Source organism: Salvia hispanica, chromosome 4, assembly GCF_023119035.1.
Source record: "Salvia hispanica cultivar TCC Black 2014 chromosome 4, UniMelb_Shisp_WGS_1.0, whole genome shotgun sequence".
Taxonomy (NCBI): domain Eukaryota; kingdom Viridiplantae; phylum Streptophyta; class Magnoliopsida; order Lamiales; family Lamiaceae; genus Salvia; species Salvia hispanica.
In genome coordinates, this window is record NC_062968.1 from 643,818 (window position 1) to 667,806 (window position 23,989).

General features: G+C 33.9%; 4 protein-coding genes across 5 annotated transcripts; 1 reads left to right on the forward strand and 3 right to left on the reverse strand.

Moving 5' to 3' along the window:
* Positions 1-1,616: 1,616 nt before the first annotated feature.
* Positions 1,617-4,236, forward strand: LOC125223269. Its single transcript, XM_048126341.1, has 3 exons — positions 1,617-1,723; positions 3,323-3,745; positions 3,854-4,236. The coding sequence occupies exons 1-3, from the start codon at positions 1,679-1,681 to the stop codon at positions 4,067-4,069; spliced, it is 684 nt and encodes a 227-aa protein (XP_047982298.1). The 5' UTR covers positions 1,617-1,678; the 3' UTR covers positions 4,070-4,236.
* A 1,209-nt stretch (positions 4,237-5,445) lies between these two features.
* Positions 5,446-8,031, reverse strand: LOC125224461. Its single transcript, XM_048127864.1, has 3 exons — positions 7,295-8,031; positions 5,960-6,942; positions 5,446-5,787 (listed from the first exon to the last, which is right to left on the reverse strand). The coding sequence occupies exons 1-3, from the start codon at positions 8,029-8,031 to the stop codon at positions 5,774-5,776; spliced, it is 1,734 nt and encodes a 577-aa protein (XP_047983821.1). The 3' UTR covers positions 5,446-5,773.
* A 2,092-nt stretch (positions 8,032-10,123) lies between these two features.
* LOC125185135 (1-aminocyclopropane-1-carboxylate synthase 9-like) lies at positions 10,124-12,226 on the reverse strand. The gene is made up of 4 exons (XM_048081629.1): positions 12,077-12,226; positions 11,855-11,986; positions 11,620-11,780; positions 10,124-11,155 (listed from the first exon to the last, which is right to left on the reverse strand). The coding sequence occupies exons 1-4, from the start codon at positions 12,209-12,211 to the stop codon at positions 10,285-10,287; spliced, it is 1,299 nt and encodes a 432-aa protein (XP_047937586.1). The 5' UTR covers positions 12,212-12,226; the 3' UTR covers positions 10,124-10,284.
* Positions 12,227-18,941: 6,715 nt separating this feature from the next.
* Positions 18,942-22,288, reverse strand: LOC125219797 (probable pectin methylesterase CGR3). Of its 2 annotated transcripts, none has more exons than XM_048121866.1 (6): positions 22,070-22,288; positions 21,918-21,957; positions 21,326-21,364; positions 20,243-20,617; positions 19,615-19,670; positions 18,942-19,304 (listed from the first exon to the last, which is right to left on the reverse strand). In XM_048121866.1, the coding sequence occupies exons 1-6, from the start codon at positions 22,190-22,192 to the stop codon at positions 19,152-19,154; spliced, it is 786 nt and encodes a 261-aa protein (XP_047977823.1). In that variant the 5' UTR covers positions 22,193-22,288; the 3' UTR covers positions 18,942-19,151. The 2 variants fall into 2 exon arrangements, with proteins under 2 accessions (XP_047977823.1, XP_047977824.1); XM_048121867.1 differs by having other exon boundaries at positions 21,918-21,976.
* Positions 22,289-23,989: the final 1,701 nt, after the last annotated feature.

Consider the following 23,989-nt stretch of genomic DNA (forward strand, 5'->3'; position numbering starts at 1 on the left):
AAGGAACAGAAATTTCATTTAAATTTAATTTTATACAGTCAATGAAATAATTTTAGTATTTTTAATTTATGTTAAAAATGTTTTGTTTTTTTATGTTAATATGTCCTATATGGAGTATATTTTAGGCTTTATACGTACATTCGACGTAAGTTTGGAGTATTTTTGTATTTAACTTCAATAAAATATACATATGGGTAATTTAAATTGTGAATTCATCATGCGCCATATATTTTCTACAAAATTAATTTAATATCTATATTTGATGTGTGATCGAATTAATAAATTTCGTAATGCATGGTAATATAGATATAAACCCATTTTCGTGTGATGACTAAGAGCAACTCCAAGAGGAGAGGGTAAATAAAAAAGGTATATCATGTTTATACCTTCTTAAAAAGTGTAATATAATTTTCAAAATATAACCAACTCCAAAGAAAAAGGTATATTGAAATGGTAAATAATTATTTCCTTAAACATATTAACCAATAATCTAAACATAAAATATTAAAACTAAACAATACATTTATCAAATAATATAAAGTGTTAGAAAAATATTTAAAATATAAATCAGCCGTGAACTAATCAAATATAAAGGCATACGCCTTATCTATATGAACCCAATTATATATTTAACAAATAATATAAAGTAACTAATAATTTAAAGTCTTAAAAAATATTAAAAACATAAATCAATCCTAAATTAATTTTGCCGTAGACATTCTGTTGCGTTCTCTATATCTCGCCAAGATAAAAAAAATAAATAAATTATTTTTCTCTTTTACCTTCTCTTTAATGGAGAGGTAAAGATACCTTCTCAAAATGAGAAAAGTTATAATACTTTCTTATATACCTTTCTTCTTGAAAAATGTTTTTCCATAAAAAAGAAAAAAGCAAATTTGATACTACCTCCGTCCCTGAAAATTTGACACAGTTTACCATTTCGGTCCGTCCCTGAAAATTTGACACACTTCACTTTTACCATTTTTGGTAGTGGACCTCATATTCCACTAACTCATTCCTACTCACATTTTATTATAAAACTAATACTTTAAAAGTAGGACTCACATCCCACCAACTTTTTCAACTCACTTTCCATTACATATTTTAAAACTCATGTCGGATCAAAGTGTAGCAAATTTTAGGAGACGGAGATAGTAGTTATCATACTTTACCTTCTTATTTACCTATTCCTGAAGATGCTCTAGCCTCTAACCAATGAATGTTTGGTAAAAAAAAATAAAGAGAATTAAGTAATCAGTGTTTGGTAAATTAAATGTAGATAAAATAAATAATTTAAAAAGGCTAAAGTTAATAAGATTGATGATAGTGATAAATGGCCGTAATTGTATTATAAAAAGAAATGATTTTACTGCAATAAAATGATTGAAAAAGAATTATTCAACTTGAGTAAAATTCAAAATAAAAATGCATAATCTAAAATAATAAAGTAGCAGACAAACAAGAAAATAATTGGTAGAATATATCAAGATTATATTTAATTTTTCCCAAACTCATTATTTTATTGGATAAAACAACTTTTGTTTAGAAATAAGGTTAATTAAATAACTTAAAAATAATAAGTGTAAATTCTGCTAATAAATTTATATTTCAAATAATCCATTTAAAGCTTTACTCATTTGCACCCTCACCGCCGCAACGACCTTCAACGACGGCGAGAATGGCGTCCGCGGCGGCGTCCGCACTCACTCCTTTGAATTCACCTGTAAGTTTGTACAAATTATTTACTCACATATATCTTCGTCTTTGTGTGAATGAGTCGCATTACAGTTCATAGAAGGGGAGATAAACCCCTAGGTTTTTTGAACTCAATTGTGATGGGAATGGGGGAGTATCACCATCGCTCAATGCTGCAATTGAGAAATTAGGGGGAAATTAGAAGTAATCAGTGTTATTTACCCCCATTTGTTTTAGTGGATTTGCTAATTGAGATTATGCCGTTGTAGGATTTCGATTCAAGCTTCGATATATTAGGCATTTCACATTTGATTGTGCTGAGTGAGAATTCAGAGAGAGAGATTGTTGATTTTGATGTGAAATTAGGTATATTATGATTTAATTGACAATGTGTAATCATAGATGAATTGGGTAAATCTTTGTTCTCTGCCTGTTATCTTACTCAAGAATGGTTTTTGATGCATATATACACGCATAGAATTCTTCGATCCGATACAGTATAGAGAAAGTCGGATGTTTATTGATATTTGATAAGATAGATTCATACAGAATGTTCAGTGGAGTGCAATGAATTGTAACTAGACTATGCTTAGTGGTAGCCTTCAACAAACCAAGTGGTGTTGCAGGCTTGCAGCTGACATAGATCCTTCCCGACTAACTTCCAGCTAGCTTCCGTTCCTCTTTGGTCATTAAGTTGTTGAATGAATGCTTACACGATCATCTTCCATAGAAACGACAAGGGGCCTAGTTTGTTTTTCCCTAGAATTCCAGCTATAAATCTGGCATCAGTGGTACATTTTGTATCACTTCATTTTTTATGAAAGTAGTTTAGTCTTACCTCTTATTTCCGAGTTAAAGGTATGATTCACTTTATTTTGCTGTGGAGCTACTTTCAGGAGCGGGTTGCATGTAGTTCGGTAGTAGTATGAGTATCTATAATTCACAATACTAGATTCTGAAGAGTCCTTTTTGCAAATATTGAACTTCAACCAGATATATAAATGGTGTTGATTTACTGTCTATGACTCTCTGTCTGCACCTGGTAACTATTGAAGATTTTGATTACAATATTATTCACAAATATAGTGGAAACTTATTGAAAGACAATATTTTGCATTTTCTTCTGATGGAAATACCAAGCGAGTCACCTTGGTAGCTTGTCTTTTTTATGTAGACAGAAAAGTTCCTATTCGAAAGTATAGTACGGATGCATTTTTGACGTAAATCTTTTCAAGCCATCAACATTGAGCATGATCTGTTTGTGCTGTGACTGTGCTAGCTCAAACTTCTACATGTTGAGAATGGTGATTGATTGAAACAAATTTCTCTATTAATTTGGCTGATGGGTACATATCTCCGACTTATTTCAGGCTTGAACATAAAAAACATGTATATATTCGTTTCTTCGAGCTATTTTTGTGCCATACATGTTCGTTTCTTTTCCTTATCAAATTCAAATCTGTATATGCACAAACTGAACATGGTAATTGATGAACTATTCTGTATCTGATCACTAGAAGTGAACTATGGTTCTTTGCTGCTTATCATTCTACCAAAATCTGGTTGAAGCATTGTTCATTTCACTTCCTAATTATTCATGGATTTACATCTGTTTTGTGTTGCACAGCTTGCATCATCTAAAAGCCAACTGCATCAACTCCGTAATCCCTTTCTGATAAATGTCCCGAAGAAACACATTTCAGTGTCCTGCGTTGCAAAATTGCCAGGGATGGAGCACTTCAACGACCCTTCTAAGCTCGTAGTCATGTTGAGTAATACACAGAAGAAATTGTGGAACATGATGCCGGATTCAGTTAAACAATTTCCTTGGAAGAAAGCAGAGACTGTTGCGCTAGAAGAGTTTTTCGCCTTAGCGAAGGAGGCACTGAAGTGGTGTCTGCTTGCATACTTTGCATTTAGCTGCCTATCTGATATCTCATATTCTATCTCTAGAAACAAAGAATTGGTTATCCCATTAGGTCTCTTTGTCGGAATCATGACAACCAAATTGTTCGATGAGATATCCCGAGAACTCATGCCTGACCACCAGGTAAAACGCCCAAACGGGTCATGACACTATATAAATCAGGATATTTAACCCGACATTTGATCTTACACAAGTTTTTGTCAAATTATTAACTCAGTCTTCTTCCCTCAGGATGGATGCGTTACTTGGAGACTTCCGAGCATAGCTTTGTTCTTCGTTCTTGTGAAGGCTATATCAACATATTTGCTCGGAGTAAATCATTTTCTTATGCACGCTGCAAACGGCGGACTGATGCAGGTCCTGTGGAATTGGAAAGACGTCCAGAAACACGATGGAGACGAATCTTATTCCGATGGCTCTTCGAGCCCTGTTGATGCTGGTAATTAGGTACTCTTTGAGCTTGGTTAACTTCCAATGTTGTAGTTTTTGTGACGTTTTTGAATGATATATATTGAATATTAGTGTCATTTAGGTATGTAGCCCTCTCTCAAAGGCATTAATATAATCACCATTGTTGATTTCATAAATATATGCAAATTATGATTCTAAATTAATCACTACAAGTTGTTACTTTATGGGCTTGTGACAGACTGTTTATTTAACTATATGCATGTTTTACGATGAATAAAGTTTGTATTGACATAGTGCACCACATAAGTCCTCAAAGTGACGAAGATTTGTACAAATTATATGTCGAATTTAGTTTACGTCACTTGGAATTGATTTTGTCAACATTGATAGTCAAATTTATCATTATCCTTATTTTATGAATCACTTTCACTAAAAAGGGTAATTGAGATGTACCATGTCTCACAAATGCTATCAAAAGTATGCACCTAAACAAGTAATATAGTTGTATTTCAATATTTTATTGCGTACTTATAAAGTTTTGTCACATCTTAAAATATTGCAGCAAGAAATTACAAATACCAATAGTCAAACTAATTTTTTTTCAAAACTTTAGACAAATCGCTCTTAAATATATATACGTCATAGTCTTGAATTAGACCTTAATTAACTTATGTGGTGAAAATTCAATGGAATTATATGCTTTAATATAGTTGAATATTGTTATTATTCTACTAATAAGAGTATATAATTTTTTTTAATTTAATCTCATTTTATTAGATAAAAATGTTTATTAAAGTTCGATGTGCTTCACTTTCAACATATATTCCGTGTATATAATTTCGACTGACACATCAATATCCCGCTAGCCGAAAACTTTATGGAACATTTTTAACTCAAATATGATACCTTTTGGGATTAACCTAAATAGTAGGACAATTTCGAGTAAACATCTTAAACGATGCGATAACATCGACCATTTATCTTGAACTCAGTCTAATGTTTTACATTATAATGATTTATATTTTTTATAAGCAAATAAAACAACGGATAGGATTAAAGTTTGTATAGTTTGTATTATAGGGGGTTTGTATTTGATCATAAATCAAAATTGTATAAAATCGCCGAATTTAAAATATTTCATTCATTAGGGAGTAGTAAATTCTTCAGTTAGAATGTGACACAATCCTGTTTTTGTAAATCTTCACGTTGCTTTGAATTCTTATTTTCTATATATTCATTATATTTTGTATTTATTATTTGAAATTCTTATGTTCCGTGTATAATACGAATGTTAATATTAGTTACTCTTATAATCAACTATCACCATGCCTATACCATCATGCCAAAGAATTAAAATAACATACATATGTAAAAATTAAATACTTATGTTAATAAAGAAAAATAACATACATATGAATACATTCGGTTCAATGGGTAAGCCAACTTTGAATGCTCTTTGACAATATTCCAAATCATTTTTAAAAATCGAAATACTCTTTAAATAAAATCCCCAAAAAATAATTTAACTGATTTATTTCACACTTGGGGATAAAATCACATATTTTCAGATATAATTCTCGCACTAGAAAAATGCAAAAATGCACAATTAATTCATTTGGCTCACAAAATTCAAATATTTGAACTTAACACACATTTGAAAATAATATAATTCACATATTTTTAAAAAAAAGTCGCACCAAATTTACCTCAAGAGTCGGCTGCTCATATCATCCATTTGTTTCACACCGCATGATCTACAACAAACAAAGAAGCACAATGCACATTGAAATCCAGGCCAATCATACCAATCTTGATGACATAGGTCACATCTCTTTTTCTTAGTTATGATTTGCAATCTAAGAGGATGGCCATGAATACGGGGAATCACATATTGTTGCGTCCCAAATTTGATGTTTCTGTACCGACCCGACATTGCAGGAAAGCATTTGGGATGAAAGGATTGATCGCAGTCTCGACAATGGTACATCCATTTCCTGGGGTTTATTTGGCCTTCGCAGCTGCTACAGTAGAAATCACCAGGACGGTTTACATAGGCATCATATGTCAACGACAACAAGTGATTCTCCAATCTATGCTTATTTGTTGCCGGTAGAATCACACAACTACCACACACAAGGAATCTGCAGCTATTGCATTTGTATTTTCCCTTATGTGAACTTACATATAGATGACAGGAATCACAAAAACCAAACAAGACGTTGGCCGAAACTCGATCGAGATAATTATGTCGTGGGTGGGCTGCATGTTTGATGGTATTAGGTAGAGAAGCACACTTGATGTCTATTGTGAACCAACAGTGTTTGTAGGTACAAGCGTAATAGAGACCATTCGTATAAACCACACAAATATCACATTGTCTCCAACTTGTAAGCATGTCAGCATTTTGAAGCCTTAGGCTATGATTTTTGAGAGGATGAATTGGAAGAGAGGGGATGTGTAGTGGTAAGTTGAAGCAGGATAAATGGAGAAAGTATTTGCATTCATCACAACTCATATAACCACTCTCGTACCCATCACCATCTGTTTGCTTCTTTTCATATATAGGCAATGTGCACCCATCGCATGTTAATTCCCATCTTAGAATACTATCAAAATCATCTTCATCAACATCATCATCATAATCTTTTTTATAGTGGGCATGAGAGGATGATGATGATGTTGAAGCTGAAGAAAATGTAGTAAACGTTAGTAGATGATCAGGGTGATTGAAGAACCTGTACTTGCCACCGATGTACTGATTGTCATGATCATAATGAGGGATGATACTTTGTCCTCTTTCTCGCTTAACGAAGGGTTTGATTATATCCTCATACATGTCTTCTACTGCTATCGGAAACCTAGTAACCTCTTTCTCATCATCACTTGCGTTTTCATTCTCATCATCAAACCTGTGAAAAAAAATCAACATAAATTAATTAATTAAATTATACTCTTTGTTCCCCAAATATTGTCTCTTTTTGCTGTTTTAGTTTGTCCTACAAAATTAACACATTTTTTTAAAATAACTTTTCCATCACACATTACACTACTAATGATATGGGTCTCACTGTCTAGGACCACTATTTCATATTATAGTACTTAACAAATTAGCACTATCGTTTCCGACTTATTTATTTTTAGAGAACAGAGAAAGCAAAAAGTCTTGGGCCTAAATCATATTGACTCAAAATCTAAACATGCATGTTTTAACACATCTAAAAAAAACGGTATGAGTAAATAGTAAATAGTAAAAAGTATTACTTGGAGGTGGCACAGTTGAGATGGACAACATATTTGCAAAGGCGGCAATGATAAACCCAATGTCTCAACGGCAAAGTTGAGCTACATATAGCACAATCAAATCCATATTCGATGTACTCAGATGGAAGAAAAAATGCGAGGGAGAGAGGGTGAGCGGGGTGAAGACGAGGGAAGTCCGCAGACAATGGGAGGAGCGCGCAACTCTCGTGTATGCAATAGTCACATACAGTGCAGGTGTAGGAGTCCCCTTTCTCAATGGCACCACATGCATCGCAGGGGAATGGGCACCACCTTGTTTTCTTGGAAAAACGAAGCTGATGGTGAGGGTGGCTTGGGTGGTGCACAAGCGGCTGCTTATAATTAAACAACCCCGCGGTGCATCCCAAGTGGATCCAGAATCCATCACAGCCCCCTTGGCTACATATGTAGCCCAACCTACGCACACTCTCTTTACAAACTTCACATTCTTTAAAATTGGAAATATGCCTTCTATCAAAGAGTGTGAGAGGGTGAGAAGGATGGATAGGATGCATAATCTCTCGCGGCATTTCCATGCATTCTTTGTGTAAAAACCACTCAAATCCACACTTGAGATTGCATCCATACAGTAGATCTCCACTCATGAAGCGTCTTCCACAACCATAACAAAAACATACATAACGACTATACTTGGAGAAGTCGGAGATCAGACTCAGCGGGTGTTCGTGAAAAATATGAGAAAAACTCTCCTCCTCCATACTTTTTTTTCTCTTAAACAATTTTTTTTTTATCACTACTCACATTGGAAAAGATAATGCTTCTATATACATGGACTGGAATTTGAGGAAAGAATAATTTTGAAGGATGACAAAGAAACGCATCTTAATTTTATTACACACCTCATGAGTTAATTTTCTCACTTTTCTATATCTTTAAAGATGCCCAACAAAAGAAAAGAACAGAAAAGCAAAAGTAAATCTAAGCTTTAGAAATATGAGTAATAATGGAATCAAGCAAATCCGGAGATATCATTTGGACAAAAGAATAATGAGACGACAATTTGTCTTATCAATTTTTTAGTTATAACCACTTTCCAACAGTTTTAGCATTATATGAAAAAATAGAAGTGTGACATTAAGGTTGGGCTATATAGATTGCATACACAAGAATTCGAATGAAAAAATGTGAGAAAGAAAAAGAAAAATAAGTGCTGAGTGTATTATACACATAAGAGTAGCTAATTTGAATTTCAGTTAATATAATTAGATGCGACGATACTATATGAAAAGGAAATTAAATCATATATAATATCGACATGTTAATTAAACAATTTGTAAGGAATTTCGAATGTGGAGTTATTAATGCAGACCCATATTAATATTATAAGGTAAAGAAACTGATAAAGAAAAATTGCCCAACAAAAGAAAAGAAAAGTAAAGTAAAGTAAAAGCGGTATTAAAATACTTCAACACTAGTATTAATTTAGTGATAAAGAATAGTACTATGAAAAATAGTACTCCTACTACTAAAATTTATTGGATCGAAACAATTGTTTTAGTATTATACAAATGACTGATTAAATGTTACGACCCAACTTTGCTAATTATAGCAAGGTTCGATATACCGTGACTGTGGTGGATATTAAGAATGTGGGTTGAGTACGAAAAGAAGGATTTGATGGTTGAACTTTCTGTCCGCAGAACATTGCTTTGTTCTTCGTTCTTGTGAAGGCTATATCAACATATTTGCCCGGAGCAAAATCATTTTCTTATGCACGCTGCAAACGGCGGACTGGTGCAGGTCTTGTGGAATTGGAAAGACGTCCAGAAACACGATGGAGACGAATCTTCTTCGGATGGCTCTTCGAGCCCTGTTGATGCTGGTAATTAGGTAGTTTCTGAGCTTGGTTAACTTCCAATGTCGTAGTTTTTGTGACATTTTTGAATGATATATGATGATTGATGAATATTAGTGTCATTTAGGTATGTAGCCCTCTCTCAATGGCATTAATCACCATTGTTGGTTTCATAAATATATGCAACTTATGATTATAAATTAATCACTACAAGTTGTTACTTTATGGGCTTGTGACAGACGGTTTATTTAGCCATTTTATGTATTTTTAACGATGAAAAGTTTGTATAGACATATTGCACCACATAAGTCCTCAAAGTGACGTAGATTTGTACAAATTATATGTGCGAATTTAGTTTACGTCACTTGGAATTGATTTTTTCAACATTGATAGTCAAATTTGTCATGTAGCCTTATCCTTCTTTCACTAAAAAGGGGTAATATAGTTGTATTTCAATATTTTATTGCGTACTTAAATAAGTTTTGTCACATCTAAAAATATTGCAGCAAGAAATTGCAAATACCAATAGTCAAACAAATTTTTTTCTAAAATTTAGACAAATCGCTCTTAAATATAGATACGTCATAGTCTTGAATTAGACCTTAATTGACTTATGTGGTGAAATTCATACTTTTTTTTAGATTGACTTGAGATTCAATGGATCATATCTCATTCACATAATTTAGTTTCTTTAATTTCAATTTATATGCTTAAATAAAATTGATGTGTTTATTATACCTTATAAGAGTATATAATTATTTTTTTTGAATCTAATATCATTTTATTAGATAAAAATGTTTATTAAAGTTTGTGTTTCACTTTCAAATATGCACATGTGGGGTAACCGAAAACTTATGGGACATTTTTTCCGCAAAAATGATATTACCTTTTGGGATCAACCTAATTAGTAATGTCTTAAACGATGCGATAACATCGACCATTTATCTTGTACTGTTTTACAGACATTATAACGATTTGTATTTTTTTTTAGAAAATAAAACAATTAATTTAGTGACCGAGCATAACACATAACACACAAAAAAGTAGGAAATCAAATCTCAATAAAAAAAAAAAACTCGACTATATTTACATCCATGCAAGTAATGCAACAACATATTGTTACATAACATTAATCTCCTTACAACACAAATGGCTTTCACCGGCGCACCCCGGCATCCGCCACGACGGCCTTAATCCGCCTCAACGCCTCCCTCAGCGTCTCCTCCGCCACATTCGCGAAGCAAACCCTAAACCACCCCGGCTCCGAGCAATGGCACGACTTCCCGGGCGCCACATTCACCCCAAACTCCATCACCATCCTCCTCCACAGCTCCGCCTCCGCCTCGAACGAGGCCGGCCCGGGCCCCATCGCCCCCCTCATATCCACCCAACAAAACAGCCCCGCCTCCCCCCTCAGACAACGCAGGCCGGCCTCCCTGAGGCCGGCCCGCATCACCCCCCGCCTCCTCCCCAGCCTCCTCCTATTCTCCCTCGCGTACCCCCGGATAAAACCCTTATCCGCGAGGATACGCGAGAGGAGGAACTGCGACTGCGACGAAACAAGCCCAAAGCTGGACATTTTCGTCGCAGCCGCCACAAGCTCCACATTGTGCGAGTATATCGCGCCAATGCGGAATCCCGGGAGGCCGAGGTCTTTGGATAAGGAGGAGACGACGTGGAGGCGGGACCAGGCCGGGTGGAGGGGGTCGGGGAGGAGGCGGGAGAGGGTTTCGGTGAAGGAGGGGGTCGGGAAGGAGGCGGTGGCGGTGTAGATCTCGTCGCTGACGATGTGGAGGGAGTGGGAGAGGGAGAAGGAGAGGAGGAGGTGGAGTTCTTGAAGGGAGAGGGCGGTGCCGAGGGGGTTGGAGGGGTTGGTGAGGAAGAGGCCTTTTACTTTGAGTTTTAGGGTTTGGGCTCTTTGGAAGGCTTCTTGTAAAGAGGGTTTGGTGATGGTGAAGTTGTTGGAGCTTGAGGTGTGGATTGGGATGATTTCCACTCCTGTTCTCCACTTCAAGTCCCTATCAAACCTTAGGAGAGAAAAATAGATGAAATTAGAGGGATGATTTTTTGGTTAGTATGCAAAATGTAATTTTGGTCCAAGTTCAATAATTTGGTGTAGGATGGAGGGAGTTTAAAGTCAAAGGAATTTGACTATTGAAGTGACAAAATAGATTTTATTCTTTGTTATACAATAAAAGGATACTCATTTAGGCAAAAGAGTAGGTAGAAAAGTATCATATTTAAGATGGTAGTTGAAAATGTAAAATCCACCATCATATTTATGTTTTATGAGTAAATCATCATACTTGCATATCTAAATAATCTTTTGTGATATGAAATGTATGTGTGTGTGTGTATACAGTGACGGATCCAGGTGGGGTTCTTGGTCAGGTGGCAACAACCTTCTTCATTGTGTTTTTCGATCCCATAAATTATGTTTTGTGAATTCGTCGTTGTATATATTAGTATTTCGGAAGAGTTGTGTGGTTACCCTGGATAATATGGAGTCGGGATCAAGAACGCTTCTCCCGGTTCGGCCAGACAAAACATGAGAATCTCATTTGCTGAGGTTGAACCGGCTGTGAGAACCAGCTTGTCCACATCAAATTTCACCTTATTTCCTCTTATTTCAGACATGTATTCTGCCAGCACCTGAGATATATGTACATATATATATATGAGAGAATGAGAGATATAGAGAAAGAAATAGAGAGAGTTATACACACTTTCTTGAATTCAGGAAGGCCATGATAGTCTTGGAAGAGAGCTAGCTCCCTAAACACAGATCCACCTTGTTTTCGATACCAATTCGATTCTTGATTTTCTTCGATCCAAGACTCAAGAAGATCGAAAGAAAGCTGCGGTTAACAAGCCAAAATGTTAATATTTCATGCATGAAAATGTTGCTGTTTAAGTAGGGGCGGACGCAGAAAAAAAAATATTATTACCTGATTCTCGGCGAGGCCCATCTGGATGATCCCGGATGGGTTGTGGATGGGGTCGAACGGGTTTTTCTCGTATTCTTGCCATCCTAGGAAGTAGGAGGAGTCTTGGCCATGTGATGTAACTTTCCTAGACAACATTTTGTTTGCTATCCTTAACACAACCTAGCTTGGAATAAAATTTAGTGGGAGACAAAGGTGTTGTGGAAATGTGACAAATTGAGGGTCTATTTATACAACAAGAGATGGATTGAGACAAAGGGCCGACCATGTTCTTCTTCAACGGTCATTAGATTTTTGACTGATGATGCATCATAAGTAGTTGCTTTGTTGGACTTTTTGTGAAACTATAGTCTTGTCGAAGTTAATGCCCCATTTCTTGGAAAGAAAAGAGAAAAAGAAACTAAATGTGATTAAGTAACATATCTTTTGGTTTATGGTGTGTTGGATTTGGATATGTGAAAAATGTTGCCACTTTAAGAAACTATGAATTATATGCCCGAAAACTATATTTTTTGTGAGAACGTGAGATCAGTGCACTGAATAAAACGTATTTAAGTTGTATCGAGAATTGTTGATGTATCAGATTGACATACACATGAATAACGAAAGGAGTGGATTCACCTGCAAGATTCGACCAAACTTATTTAAAAAACACAACAAATAAGTAATCGTATCGGTTGTGTTTAAGTGCTTAAGTGCAAATTGATCACTCTATCATCACTACAATATTTAGGGATTCTCATGTAAACTCTATCTCCTATATTTCATGGATTACTTCATGGACACCCAAAAAAAGAAGTGATTAGTTTGTGTCTGAGATCAATCATGCATGCATGTTTTTTCCTTATGTGGAAGTGGAACCTACAGTGTTAGACTCTTATCCATTGAAACTAATTAGTGCAAAAAAAAGAAAATACTTTAAGCTCCAATTTGCTTTGGCAAAGTGAATCATATTTAGAAACACATAATGCCTTAGATAAAACATTCTTTAGTGAGACTTTTTCTTTCCAAGATAAGCTAATCAGCTTCAGAGACTGCAGTGACTAATCTAGGGTTTGCACCTCGTCTCTTCTTCGATGAAGACGACGGCTAGCTTACTCGCAATAGCCCGGACGATCCGATTGATTAGCTCGAAAATAGCCAAAATCCGATAAGATTGGGCTAAATTCCTTGTGGATAGAACTGATAACCAAAAAAAAAAAAAAAAACTAATTAAGTAATTATCAAATTGCAATATGATCACAAAATTACTTTCCTAATATTATACTAGTAAAACAATGGTTTCATATCTAAGTGGATAATGGGATTGTGATTGATTCTTGAGTCTTAGAATAATGAGGACAAAAATGTTGTCACAAGACCATTATAGCTTACGATGGTATAAGTCATGTCCTAATTGTGACACAAAACCGTTACAAGTCAAGTTGAATAATTTCTCTACATATATTTGACAATCGTCACCATTAATTATTCTATTCTTGAGGCCTTATATCTCACATCATTCTCCAAATTAAAATGTGATGAATATCAAATTACATACTCCATATAACTTGTACATATCTCCACTCTTAGAGTCTTAGTTAATAATATTCGAGACGATGAAACGAAGGCGTGGAAATAAGTACCCCATGCTATATTTGTAACTATAATGTCCTTACATGTGGCGCTCGTTTGCTTCTGTTTCCATGTGATTTTAGATAGATCGCTACTTTATTGTTATATTTTGAATTATTTACAATGTTCACTCACTATTATTAATTTTATTTGATCGCTTTATACTATATAAAAAATATGATATTCGGGCTAAATATATCACCAACGGATCAAATTTCAAGCTATTTTTCAAGAATAAGCCTAACTTGCATATATGCCTTTAGACAAAAGGCATGACTAGACAAACTAAGTCATTGATGCCTACGCAACAACTTGTCCTCCGAAAACATACTACATGATAGAAATTTGACTATTTCATCAACTTTGCATAATGGGACTTTAGTGAAATTTATCCATGCATACAAGTAAGCCAATAATGCACCATTTCCTTTAATGGAAAAACTGGAACTTGGCCCAGCAACACCCCACTCCCATTGGGAACTTTCCATCACCAAAAAGGTTTTTAGTTAGTCAAATGAAGTGATTATTTGCACATACTAATAATACTTCGAAGACCATAGTCACCAATTTGCAGTAATTTCATCCCAATTATGAAACTCTAACTATATACTTACTATGTTAGTGTAGGATATATAAGTGTGGATTTTGGTTTAGTTTTCTTTCGCTTTAGCCATTTAACCTTTTGGATAAAAATTACTAGTATATATAGTGTCATTGAAATTGAGTTGAATTGGAAATCTTATCCAATTAAGTTTGTGTATTTTTAGTTTGTGGTGTTTATTATGGATTCCACTCAATAGTGTATTAATTGCATTTATGTCTTTCATCATTTTCGAAATGAAACAAAGGTAATTATAATGAACACTTAAAGATCGACAAATCCTATAATATAAAATAGCCCCTCAATTAATTAATTATACTATATATTCCTTTTGTAAATGTTGAACGTGATGAGACATGACTACATGCAATATTTCTCACTTTTATGGAACAAGGGGACATTATATATATATATATTGGTCGTGATGAGATAAGTAATATTGCAACAATAGAAATAATAGTATAAATAATAGTTTTAAAACCAAAATATATCCCTCTCTGATTTAAATAGATAAAAAAGAATATCATCTGTATGATTCCTCTAGTTAAATTGGGACTTGAAAATTATTTAAGTGCATTTTTATATATATATATCAATATGGTTTGAGTTATATATGGGCATTGGGTCAATAGGATTATTTTCTTATATATGATTTATTTAATTCATAGTTAAAATATGGAGTAATACTTAAGTCATATTATCTCGATTAAGTTCAAAATTTCTTAGTGATTGTAGTATTTTTTGTCGTTCGAATCTCTTGTTGGTTGTAGTCTGTTATCTCTGTTATCTCTGTTATCTTATCCGAGTTACATTATTTTAGCGTTCCACATGTGTACACGAGGCTCGCCACATTTAGTGATTTTTATATTTTAAAAAGAAGTGTTGGGTGCCGGTCAAGTCTTGACACTCAACTTGTAGAAAACGTATAGAAGGAAAACTAGCAAAGGCTTTTAATAATCTACCCCTTATTGGAATCTTGCAATCTTGTAGAGGAGTTGAGTAAAAAAGGTGTTGGCCTATATAAGGGTATGAAACAAACAAGTTTAATAGTAGAATGTCTAAGAGGAAAGGTCCTTTTTGGTCCTTAACATATGGCGATTTTTTGATTTTGGTCCATAACATTATCTTTTGAATTATTTGATCCTTAACAAATAAAAATCGATCACATTTAGTCCGAAATGGACGGAAATGGTTAAATCTAACGGTCAACGAATATTACTTGAATTTTGATCGGATTAATATTCAATCAACTATTTTTTTAATTGAAGTAATTCAATGCCCAACTATAAACAACTCATGCTCACTATTTCAAACTAAGATATAATGTTGCACATATATATTCTGGCACTAGTGTCACTTCTTGGAAACTTTACAGAAAATGAGTAGAAAATGAAGTTGGTGTAGTTTTTTTGGTTTAAAATGGCAGGGGCCACTTTTCAATATATTTAAGTGTGCTTCATCAAATGCCAAGTGTAAAGAATTTGATAGTTTAATTTAGTTTCTTAGGCCTAGGATATTCCATTTTATATCCCTTTTTCTATTAGTACTCTTTGTTATGGTTATTTGTTTTATTTCATATAGTAGCTAAAAATTACTTAAAATTAAATTTTTGATTTAGTCGTTTTGTCTATAACTTTAAGTAAATGAATAAAATAAAAATTTGAGCCATTTTATGTTAACTTGTATAGTAATAAAATGTCGATAACAATTTTAATGTGCTAGAATCAAACTAAATGCATAAAATAAAATAAATAACGTTAATAATGACTAAGAGTAGTGATCACTGATGATGCTCACATAAAGTATGTTGCATAATATATATCAAAGTACAGTAATATGTACTCGTATATATATTATGCAACATAATTTACTTGTGGGTTTTTTGTTTTGTTGTTGTTTTTATTTGATATCTCTGCTGAATGAGGATAAGTATTCCGCTAGCTAGTAGTGTCAGAATGTGTGTTCGCTCATTAATTTTTTTTTTCTTATGTTCGTGCAATGCTTTCCTCCTGTAGTTTTCAATGTAGTGTTAGTCATTGTCTATATATTAATTTCGTTGTCTATATTCTTCATTTTAATGTGAAGAGAGAAATGCATAATTTCTTCAATCTAACTTGAAATAAATAGCTTATTCGATTTAATATACGAAGAGGCACACTTCATCTCTAGCTAGTTAAATCCTAATCAAAGATCATCCCAAATGAACTATTTGTTCTTATACTTTGCAATTCACATTTCATTATTATTAACAGTAATAACATATACGATGCATGAGAAAAAGAAAAAGAAAATACTAGAAAATAAAAGTTGTTCATGTGCTCACTCTTAAGAGAATGCCAAATTTATTAAAGGATAGAAACACATGGTACAATAATTCCATAATGAAATTAACAATATAATGTGAGGCTGTTGGAACTAGATAAATATAAGTATAAGTATATCTTAATTGTGGTGACAATATAACATGTGTATCATGATTTGGTTTTTTACTTGGGCAAAACCGACCAATTGACAACGATAGGGGAAAGCTAATTAAATCTCTTCAACTAGATACATATTTCAATTTGTTATAATAGAATTTTTTATGTGTCTATTGTGTTTCAAGGATTTCATTCAATTGAAAGTTAAGAAGAAACGATTGTTTTGGCGCCTTAAAACTTAGCCGGAAAGTTGGCGTCCATACTTCCCCTTCTCGTCGGAACATATTTGTTGGTTTTGTTGCTTCGTCGGCTGTGCTTTTTTATTTGATTTTGGTTTTGTTGAACTTTGATTGGTCCCGATCCACCTTCCAACATCGGCAACAACCTTTCTTAACTGTGTCTGATCGCACGAGTTTTGTTTTCTGGATTTGTCATTAAGACCAAATAGCATAATTCTATTAAAAATTAGTACTACAAAGTAAATGTAGTGGATAATATTGAAGAAGCGTGGGTTGGTCGGCACACTGAAATAGCTAAAAAAGGCAAAGCATAAAGCAATGGAATTTATGAGGTTCCATATTTGTATAACCCTTCATCCATATTTCAGTCTACCATTTATAAATGGAACCAATAATTGACTTTGCAGCCTACTTTTCCCTCTCTGCGTTCCCATTTGTCACGCACCTTTACTACATCATATAAACCCTAATTCATTATATTCATTATATTCATCGATAGGTTTGTGTTAAAATGACAATTCCTCTTAAAATGACACCGTGACACCACTTATACAACAATATTATAAACGCTACACAACAATCTATAGATCGTTGTATAGCGTGTTACATATTGCTGGCTAAGAAAAATTGTTGTATAGTGTATAACATATTGCTGGCTGTCTTTTTCAGAATTTTTTTTTTTTTTTTTTTGCCACGTGGCAGCTTATTATTCGTCCACGTATACAAATGATTGACTAGGAATGGTGGTATGGTGTTATTTTAAGAGGTGGTGGCACCCTAACATTCCCCTTCATCGATATTCATATATGTGTGACGCATGTATATTTATCTATATTCAATCTCCATATATTATATACTATATAATATACATCATATCCAGAAAAGAATGAAAGTGAACCTCAATCTTGAAGAGTCGGACATAGAGAAGAAGATCGTCACTGACATCCAACGCAAAGACGGTGTAGCGGTCGTCATTGGTGATAGCTGACAAAGAATGAAAGTGAACCTCAACCTTGAAGAGTTGGTGCGGAGCTCAGCTAGCTGCCGCACTATAGAATCGGTAGAAGTTCCAAAAACCGAATTTAATTTAATGAAATTTTCCAATCCTTCTAGTTGGATCAGTTGAGTTCCAAACAATACAATATATTTAAACGATATAACAAGTGTAATTTAAATTTTCACAATGCAATTAAAAAAATTGCTTTACGTGAAGACACAATAGATCTTGAAATTAATTAACTCAAATCCATAAAGTATATTGTGTCAGTGGAAGATATCTTCTCTTGTCAGATGAAATAAATTGTTGAATATTGGGGTTATGTTTGAAGAAAACGTACAATTTGTGTTTGTTTTTAACTACATTTTGCTGTGTTTTTTGTCAACATGTTTGATGTTTAAAATTCTTTTACTAAAACCAACTTGAAAACAAACTCTAATGTTCAAAAAGTCACCTTTTTAATATCAAGTTGTTTGTACGAAAAAACATGTGAATCTAGTTATTTGATCCACATTTGAATATCTCAACATGCCTTCTTATTTCGTATTTTATTTAGGATCACATGAGCGATGTCACCTCCGGGAGCACATTCAGCTCGAGCAATGGGCCTGTTTTGATACCATGTTAGAGTTTTATAGAGGCTGGATATAGTCTCATTTATTGGGTAACGTTTCATCACCAATTGGCAATCGAAGGAGAAGTTTACTAGGTATTTAGATTTAAAAAAAATAATAATAATTATAAAAGACTAATAATGGTTCTGACTTACCTATATAATAGTAGTGATTATTCTAACCCACAACGTATTGATTTGAAAAGGAAACGTCTCACCGCAAAGTTGTTTAGATTGATCGTTTTCTACTTTACACTTTCATATACGTGGAACAACTCATATGTGAATATCTCCGCACATGACATGTAGACAAGTCAATCGATTCACTTTCCATCGAAATCAATGAGCTGCAAGAAACAATCTCTCTCTCAATTATAAATTTCATATTTGAAAATGAACCTATGATTTAATAAAATATGAAATGAGAAATGTTCTACTTTCCCATATATTGTACTCCTAGTAATAAAAGAATATGACCCTATTTTGGGATGAAACAAAAAAAGAGAAAAATGAGACAAAATTTGTGGATTTCTTTCTGAACTATTCAACATTTACTTGATATATATGCAGAGACATTCTACACCTACTAGGACATCATCGGTAAGACTTGAGATGAAGTATTTGGCAATTTGAGGTGAATGAACTCTTTGCTGCAGCTTGCTCAAACTTCTTCGTTGCAGCTTCGTTCTCCTCTAGGCTCATCTGAAGAAAATATCTTATCCACCACGTCGAACTCCTCAACTTAGCCTATTAGCAAAGCATAAGGAAATGGCCTTAAATTGCACGCAAAATAATGTGTAGTTTATGAGCAAAATATTAGGATAACATATTTCCAAGAATGATATCTTTGAGGAGATTAGGTGTTTGGTAAGAACATCAAGCAAGTTCCCATTATCGAAGCTCAGATTTGAAAACCTGAGCATCCAATTACGGAGAAGGTTGCTTAATCCGGTTGGCCATATTTAATACTACTTGATATATTGTTCTCAACAGTCCTTGAGCAAGAAAGGGCAAAGTTAAAATGGAGGAAAAAAGCGTGAGATAAAGATAAACTTACAGAACGTCCATATCTGGCTTTATTAACAGACATTGCTTTTTGTTTGTGCGGATACCCTACAAGTTTATAGTAAGGTACTAGTTAATATACAAGGTCATGGAAGCAGTAACAGCCATAAAAAGGATGACTTGAGCAACATGAGGAAAATAAAGAAGTAGAGCCGAGCGCGAAAATGCAGAACATGTATGTTAATACATCTAAGCCAAGGTGATTGAGTCCTCTGCTACCTTTAGTGGCCAGAAACTTGAAGTCACAATAAGGTAGTTCCATAAATCAATGAAAGTTCTAAGATCAGTACTTGCCAAGCTACTATCTTCCAATGAATAATGACCAAAGTTGGCTTTTCCCAATGGATAATCACCATCATTGTAGGGAAATGACATAAGCAAGAATTTGTTTGTTGTGGAACAGGATCCAATCTAGTTGGTTAATATAATAGGTTGTACAAGCCATGTATAAATCAATAACCGGTAGTCCAGATTAGTTTTTCGTCATGTATGATGCGTTCTATGAGGATTTTTGGCTGTAAATTTGGAGATAAAATGAAATAGACTAAATCCCATAAATTCAGCTAACAAAAAAAGAATTTCAATAAAACATGTAAAGAAACATGGCAGTAACTACTAACCTGTGAATATGACCAGACCATCAGATGATAGCCTTGTTAATGCAGGCAGGCTCCTGTTGAGATATCTCGGAGACAAGTAATCCAACGCATCCGACACAATGACAAGAGGAAATGATTTTGCCTTATAGGGAAGAGGAAATTTGATATCAGCCACACGAACAAGGCCTTTGTGCACCAGTCTCTTGCATGCCTCATCAGCATCTTCAACATCATATGGTTCCACACCAAAAGCTTCAGTGCCTTCCTCCTTTATCAATCTTGAAACAACAAAACAAGTCTCTGGACCAACATGCAACACCTTGAGCATACTGTTACCATATACTTTTTTTAGAATTGGAATGGCACGTTCAACTTCAACAGTGCATGAAACATCTCCTGCATGTAGAACATGATATTGAACATCAAGATAAATGTCAGCACGCCTACCAACCTTCTATTCTGATCGTTAATCATTTACGTGAAATCTCCCGAAAAATTGATAAGTACTACCTCCTGTTTTATTGTAAAACCCTTCATACAAGTGTTATTTCAGGTAAGACTATATGCAGACGAGTCAAAATACAATGAGACTATTTTAGATTAGATAGGGAAGAATCAAAGAAAGTTTAACAAAAGCTGAATAGCCATTGACTGTTCTGGAGCTCTATATGATGCAAGATTTTAGCCTAAATCAGCAGGCAAACTCATGAAGAAACTAATAGCATGCCAATCAAGTACAACAGGTAAATAAAAACGGAGCATATCTTACCCGAGAAATATATTCAACCAGCAAAAGGTACTAATTTGATGTGTTAAATTATGTAAACTGCTAAATAGAAGTGTCTATTCATGAACACTGAAATTTCATGAAGCCTCTACCCCAAAGTCAGTATTCCTTTCTCAACAAGAAACAGGACAAAGCAACCTAGACCATGTTCCATTTATATTCAAAAACGTCTCCATCATAGTGAACTATAGATCCACCATCATGAAACAGGTTATAGACAACAAAAGAATCAGAACTTAAGCCCCGTTTAGATGCACAAGATTTAAGATTGCAAATTTACAAGATTAAAAAAAATAAAGAGCTCGCAGTATGATTACCTTCCACGCGATTCAGAGCTTTAGGATTTCCAAAACTACCTATCAAGAAAATCATTTCCTTTCAGTCAAAGCATAATAAGTATAAAACACATCAGTCGACATAATAGCATAGAAGCACAAAAAGCACGATACCGAAGTATCTCAAGCTGTTCAAATATAACACGATAAACCAACAGGTCAGACAACCAAAACCGAGAAAACTATTACCATGCTAGTCATTTGGAACACACAAAGCTGCTTATCTTCTAATATTTGAAAATATTAGCCCTCTTACATTCGCCAATATCAGATTAAATCCTAAATGTCAATATAAGCACTTCCCTTCATGTCGAAACATCACATCCATTATATAAGAGCAAAATGATATACACCACTACTCAAGTTTGCAGACAATTTATAGCAATTCAAAAGCAATTCATAGCAAACCTCCAACATTTTTGCAGCACTACGCATTGATCATCAACTACTACTAACATACATTTTCAGCATCCCCAATCTACATGAATTTGATTTCACTTAAAATCCTTCTAATCAGTAACCTAATGCACAATTCCAGAAGCAATTAATTTTTTTTTCAAAAAGCAATTCGAACCTTGGCCGCGATATAGATAACCAATCACAAACAATGCCCCCTGCAAAATCGAGATCAAGCTGAACAAGTCAAGCAAGGAGCGCGTTCAGGTTCAATTTCGCCAATCAGAATCCGCTTCATTCAAAAACAAATTGAATCACAAATGAATATACCAGAATGAGCGCAATCGACAAATAAGAAGGAGAGCGGGATCTGGACTGCAACGAAGACGATGATAAAACTGCTCCAGTCTCTGATATGCGCCGAGAGGGATTAATCGGCCTTCTAGCTGCCATTTCTTTGCCAAGCTAGAGCTGATGTGTGTAGATTTTGTGGAAAAAAAATCTTCAAAAATGAAAATTGAATCGCTGCAGTGTGTGAGAAGTGATGGAAGATTGATAAAACTAATTCATTAAATTTTTTTTAAAATTTTACATAATCATCACTTATTTTGTGTTTATGATATAATTATCCCTAATTAATGACACGGCAAAAAGACAATCACAAATTTAATGATAATACAAACGGATTTGATACGAGACTATAATTAAAAAAAATAATTAAAAATCTAATTCAAATAGAGTCGATTAATAAGGCATTTGGATTTATCGTTAAAGGAACGTGATCAAATGAAAACTCTAAATACTGTATAAACTCAAAACTATGAGCTGGACATTAAAAATGTCAACAGATCACAAAAAAACATCTAAAGGAAAATGTCAACAGAATTTCAACGGTAGTCAATTATTAATGTTGTGTTGATATCGTGTTGACACTGTGTTGACATTAAAATCTTGAAATTTTACACTATGTTGATATTGTATTGAAACAGTTGTGGTTGAAGAGTTTTGAATTTGGGTTTGCACCATATATAAATTTGCATTTATCACTAATCATAATATAAGTATAAAATTATCCACAAACAAGTTTTACAAATTTTAGAGTGGGTTCCAAAATTGTAAAAAGTGAAATTTGTTATACACTTTCTTTTGCAATAAATTTTCTACCAAACTACAATACTCTCTTCGTTCCAAAATAAGATTTACATTTTGTTATTTCAGGTTTGTCCCCACAATAAGAGTCATATTTCACTTTTACCATAAATGGTAAGTAGATCTCACATGAAAATCAATATAAAAAGATGGACCTCATTCATATACCTCTGATTATTCCAACACATTAGTTTTTACAATTCATGCTCACATCAAATATGAATCTTATTATAGGACGGAGTGTGTACTTAAAAAAAAATTCATAAATTATACTCCTATTTATTCACTTCTCCATCATTAGTGAACAAGGAATGTTCTTCCGACGTTCCAACTTCCAATAATTTTCTACTTTTAAAGATATGATGGAATTTAATTATCAAAGAAAGATATACAGAGGATTAAGTAAATAATTGACACATGAGTTCTTGAGAGGTCGTTATCAATCTGGGATTTAAGTACGAAACATATAGTAAAATACACAAAAATTTAAAAACTTGGGTCCTTAGATAGTAACGTTTCTAGATGAGCCAAGAGTGGACCTAAGTTACAATATATACTATACACATGCATTGTTTAAATGTACCTGGAAAAATAATTCACTTGTTCACTATAACTTAAAAAACTTCATACAGAATCAATGACAGATTTAGGTGGGTTCGGAGGATCAACCGATCCCCAACACCAAACATAAATTACCTTTAAATTCGGACTTTGGAGTTGGAACCGACTCACATTGCGACAACAACATCCATCATTTAGGGCTATGATTCGCTTTCGCCCTTCGACCGCCATTCATTGCGAGCTAAACTCGTAATATATACCACTTTACATTCTGAAACCATCAATGACCTTATTTAGTGTCCGATCTTACAAATTATGTTTACTGCATCCGCCATTATTCAGAATAATGTCATTGTTTGAGATTGATCCGAGACATACATGACATTCTCACGATATTAAATATTATTGTACTAAGAACTAACCATGTATGGCCTATCTAATCAACACATTCGTAACACATAATCTTATCTAATATATCAAACCGAACAAAAGATAAATACACTTCTCTAATGTGTATACATTTTCAAATATATGTGGTGG